The sequence below is a fragment of the Microtus ochrogaster genome, unplaced genomic scaffold (assembly GCF_000317375.1).
Source record: "Microtus ochrogaster isolate Prairie Vole_2 unplaced genomic scaffold, MicOch1.0 UNK26, whole genome shotgun sequence".
NCBI lineage: Eukaryota > Metazoa > Chordata > Mammalia > Rodentia > Cricetidae > Microtus > Microtus ochrogaster.
This window is the reverse complement of record NW_004949124.1, coordinates 3,793,932-3,799,185: the sequence shown is the minus strand read 5'-3', so window position 1 is coordinate 3,799,185 and position 5,254 is coordinate 3,793,932. Positions and strand designations below refer to the sequence as shown.

Below are 5,254 nucleotides of genomic sequence, written 5' to 3'. Positions count from 1 at the left end.
CAGGCAATGCTCTTAACCACTGAGCCATCTCTCCAGCCCCTTAATGATAATTTTTAAAAACATCCTTTCCATTTGAATATTGAGATTGAAATATTTCATCATATACTGAGTCCATTTTATGTGTGTGACTTGGTGTTATTTAGTTTTCGAGAAATCTTACAGGAGAAAGCACTGGAAGTCATGTTGTGTTTATTACTTATTCTTTTGTGAGCAGAGCTTGGTGAAAAGATGAGGAATTATCTAGAAATATAAACTAGCTATGTTCTGAGTAGGCACCTGTTTTATTTTTGTTGTGTGATATTGTTCCTATGGAAATGTGAACAAATGTTTGCTCACCCCATGTAGGAACCAGCCAACAACAGGCCAAAGTAAGGATGTCACCAAAGTCCAACTTAGCCAACCAGTGAGTTTTATTGAGGAATATAGGGGTGAGTTTATTGACAGGAGCAGAAGTGACTCAAAGTCGCTGCATCACCAAAAGCCCACCCCAGCATAGGTGGCGACCAGTTTATGAAAGCTAGAAACCTGGCATACAGTACACAGCCCACCAGCAGCTCAGGGGACTGGAGGTTGTCTCTTTTAGGCAGTTCAGATGTTCTGAGTATCTTTCAGGCAGATTTGCTTTCAGGCAGTGGGTCTGGTCTCTTGTGTCTTCTGCCTATGCATGCTCAGGAGGGAGGGACCTGTTGTATCTGGTCGGTTTTAGGGACTTCCTGAGGCTTTTGAATTGTTTACTTCCTGAGTTTAAGGCACTTCCCTGCATGATGGAGGGTTTTATCCTGGAGGAACTGCTGCATAACAGGTTTCTCCAGAAAAAGAAAACAAAACAAAACCTCTTGGTGTCATAGAACATCTTTAGAAGTGATTAAAAATAACTCTTTGTAGAGGCTGAATACGAGGGATGTATTTTCCTCTTCTGACCTTCACTCTCCCTTTTAGGTTTTAGGAGAAGTTTCAGCACAACCTCTGCTTCTTCCCAAAAGGAGATTAATAGGAGAAATGCCTTTGCCAAGTGAGTATTGAGAAGACTTAGAAAACTGCCTTTCAAGATAAGCATGCCAGGATTCCGAGAAGGAAGAAAAATGGAGTTTTGTATCTTACACCTGCTTGATAGAATGTTAGCACGCAAGACAGAAAGTGTGACCGGTGTGTTGAGTCCACCCTCCCACCTTTAAAAGCTCAATTAAAAAGGCCGCAAGTGGCTAAAAGCAGTGCACCGTGTGTTTTCTCTTCTAAGAGGTTAGTATGGTCACGCATAGGAGCTGGGCATATTTACATTGTGTTTTCACTGACAAAGGTGAGTTGATTTTGAATCCTGTTTACTGAACTAATCAGATCTGATTTACTATGCTCAGCCATGCGTGAGAGAAATGTAAGGCCTGTCTGCCTAAGGTAATCGCTTAGATTTTTTTTTTTAAATGCTCTTGCTTCCCCTAGTAGTGTATCCTGCTCAAATTCATCGCTGATTTGGAGTTTGAAGTTAGCCTCCCCGATCTAATAGCTGAGAGATTAAGGACAGAGACTTTATGCTCCCATTCACTGAAGACAGTCCAGCATTCTTAGGCAGAGTTGAGGAAGTGCTAGGAAGAGACACCCTGGACAGAAGGGAGTCTGAAGAGTCAGCAGAGCTGGTGTGGAAGTTGTTGAGGTGTGGAGCAGGAGGATGGTACAGAGAATGGGGGAGGCACTGATCCCTGTGGGCACAGCAGCAGGTCCCATATGCACAGTGTGGATACATGGAGCAGGGACTGGTTCTCACCTGCTTCCTGTGGAAATAGCAAGAAATTGAACTTCACGGATATGTAAACAGATTGATGCCGGTACCTGTTTAGAGAAACACTTTTTTAAAAAAAAAAATACAGTATTTTTATTAATCCTTTGAGAACGCCACATGCACACAATTTCTTTTGGTTATATTCACCCCATTCATCCCATACTCCCTCCAATTCCATGTCTTTTTTTTTTTATGTCCACTGAGTCCAGTTAATACTCTCATAAAGTATGGGACATTCTCTGGAATAGGATGGACCTCCCAGGGGCCACACTCTTAGAGAAAACTCACTCTCCCTCAAGAAGCCATTAGCTGCCAGTAGTTCCTGAGCTGGTGGTGAAGATGGTGGCTGGTGATTCCCTTACCCCTCTATACTAGACATGTTGGATGGCTTGATCTTGTGTGGATCTAGTGCAGGCAGCCACAGCTGCCGTGAGGTCATGCTGCATCTGTCCTGCCATGCCCAGTAGTCACCGTCTCACTCTGGTCCTCCCTAACCTCTGGCCCTTTTCCACAGTGGTCCCTGAGCCTTGGGGTAAGGGGTGTGATGTAGGCGTTGCACCTGTGGCTGAGCATTTCCCAGACACGTTTTCTCTGCACCTGGACCAGTTGTATCTGTGCCAAATGAGTCCACCACACAAGGAAACTTGATGTAGTCTGAGAGCTGCACTAACCTATGGATATAGGAATGTGAATTTAGGGGGCATAGTTAAGTACTATATCCATTTAGGAAAATAATAGTAGTTGGTCTACCCCTGTGACCTGTGGGTTTCCCAAACATGGGTTCTTGGCCAGATTTACAGTACCAGGCATGGAATGGGCCCTTAATCAATCAGAAAGCAATTGGTTACCCTCATAACATTCATGCCACTATTGCTCCCTTGGGGGTAGTTTAACATTGGTCCTTACTGTGACCCATAGGATATACAGATAGCAAAGACTGTCTGGACTTTTCTTACCAGGAACCTACATAGTTTCCACTCAGAACTAACTTTCATTTCTCCATGTCTTGTGACTAAATTGTGTGGTGTCTTCAGTAGCAGGGTTTTACCATCAGTTTCCGGATGTCAGCTAAGAGCAGTGGCAATAGCTGGTATTGTTTGAGGGGGTTTCTAAGACACCCTTGCTAGCAACTTGAGGGGAGGTATTTTATACCTTGCATGGGACCTTTTATTTGTCAACCTATACTTCTTGTAGGAGAATAATCCCATGTATAGGGCAACTCCAAATACACTGCTTTGATTTTTAAGATTTGTTTTTATTATTATTATGTGTGTGCACATATATGTATGTGCAGGTGCACACATACCAGTGGGGGCCAGAAGATGTCAGATCCTTGGGAGCTGGAATTGCAGGCATTTGTGAGCTGCCAGACATGGGTGTTAGGATCCAAACTCTAGTCCTCCTGGTAGAACATTGAGCACCAAGCTATCTCTCCAGCCTCATTTATATGACACTTATAAAATGGTAGATTTCTATATGGCTCTTCCAAGCATCCTTACAATTATTTATCCTTTGTCCCACCTCCTCCAGTGAGCTACGCCCCACCCTTCTCCCCACTTAAACATCCATTCCCATTATTCCCCTTTACCCCTCTTATCACCTGTGTTCTACCACCCGCCTCTGAAAATTCTCTCTCACCGCACCCGTGGCTCCTTTAGTTTTCTGGCTAACAAATTTAAAGATCCAATGCTAGTATCTACATATAAGGGAGCACAGGTGATATTGGCTTCTGTGGGTCTGGGTTACCACAGTGTAATGTTTTTCACTTCCAATCAATTTACCTGCAAATTTCATAATTTCAGTTTTCTTTATAGATAAATGAGATTCCATTGTGTGTGGCACCACATTCTCTTATCTATTCATTTAGTTGATTGAAATCTTGACTGTTCATATCCTTCCCATTGTGAATACATCAACAACAAATATGGATGAGCATCTATCTTTGTAGTAGGAAATGAGTTCTTTGCATATATACCAAGGAGTTATAGCTGGGTCACGTGATAGATGTAGTTTTTTGAGGAATTGTCACACTGATTTCCATAGTGACTGTACCAGTTTGTACTCTCACCAACAGTACATAACAAATGTTTTTTTTCCCCCAAATCTTATCACTTAAGAAAGATGAAATCAGGGCTGAAGAGGTAGCGCCAGTGGCTAAGAGTGCTGGTTCTCATCGAACTGGGGTTCAATTCCCAGCACCTATACAGCCACTTAAAACTGCCTGTGGCTGCAGTCCTAGGGATCTGATGTTTTCTTCTGGCCTCTGCAGGCGCTGTACACATGTGCACGTGTGCACATAGTCAGACCTTTAGGCAAGATACCCGTTCTTGTAAGGTAAAACAAATATTAAAAAGTAAAAATATTGCCTGGCAGTAGGCGCATGCCTTTATTCCCAGCACTTGGGAGGAAGAAGCAGGTGGATCTCTGTGAGTTCGAGGCCAGCCTGGTCTACAGAGTGAGTTCCAGGACAGGTTCCAAAGCTACACCAAAAAACTTTCTCTTGAAAAACCAAAACATACATACATACATAAATGACAAAGTAGTTATTTTAAGCATTTATTTTATGAGTGTTTTGCCTGCATGAATATCCGCATAGTTTGCACACTTAGTGCCAGTGAAGGTAGAAAAGGGCATTGGATCATTTGGAACTGGAGTTACAGACTGTTGTGGGCCACCATGTGGGTGCTAGAGTTGAACCTGGGCCCTCTGGAAGAGTAGCCAGTGCTCTTAACTGCTGACACATCTCTCCAGGCCCAGAGTAGCCTTAATTTGCATTTCCCTAATGACAAAAAATGGATGGTGAGTACTTTAAAAAATATTTCTTAGGCATTTGTGTTTCTTTTGAGAAATCTTGGTTCATTTCCATTGCCCACTTTTTAATGGAGCTGTTTTTTTCTTAATGTTTAGTTTCTGAGGTTTTGTATATTCTAGACACTGGTCAGTCTTCTGTCAGATATAAAATTAATTGGAAAGGATATTTTAGGATATTTTAGTATATATATGTATATATATATACAGACACACATATATATATACATATATGTCCCTATATCGTCACTTATCTACCTACCTTCATACTTAAGATGCCTATTTAGTTATCATCCACCTACCTACTAATTCATCTATCTATCTATCTATCTATCTATCTATCTATCATCTATCTATCTTTTATCTATCATCTACCCACTCCCACCTACTCACCCATCCATCTGTCCATGCATGTATGCATTCATCCTCCTGTTTCTCTATCAACTGTCTTATGTATGTATGTATCTATCATCTATGAATATATCTATTTATCTATCTTTTATCTATCATATACCCACCCCCACCTACCTACCCATCTACCCATCCATGCATGTGTGCATCCATCCATCCTCCTGTCTATCAACTACCTACCTACCTATCTGTCTGTCTATCTATATCTATCTATCTATCTATCTATCTATCTATCTATCTATCTATCTATCTATCTATCTA

General features: G+C 41.8%; 1 protein-coding gene across 5 annotated transcripts in view; it reads left to right on the top strand.

Annotated features, from left to right (window-relative positions):
* Positions 1-5,254, top strand: part of Clip4 (CAP-Gly domain containing linker protein family member 4) — a 68,691-nt gene that overhangs the window by 57,383 nt on the left and 6,054 nt on the right. For all 5 annotated transcript variants that reach the window (XM_026789685.1, XM_013354051.2, XM_026789683.1 and 2 more), the window contains one exon: positions 940-1,012. In XM_026789685.1, the coding sequence (XP_026645486.1) occupies positions 940-1,012 (73 nt within the window). The remainder of the gene's footprint in view (positions 1-939; positions 1,013-5,254) is intronic.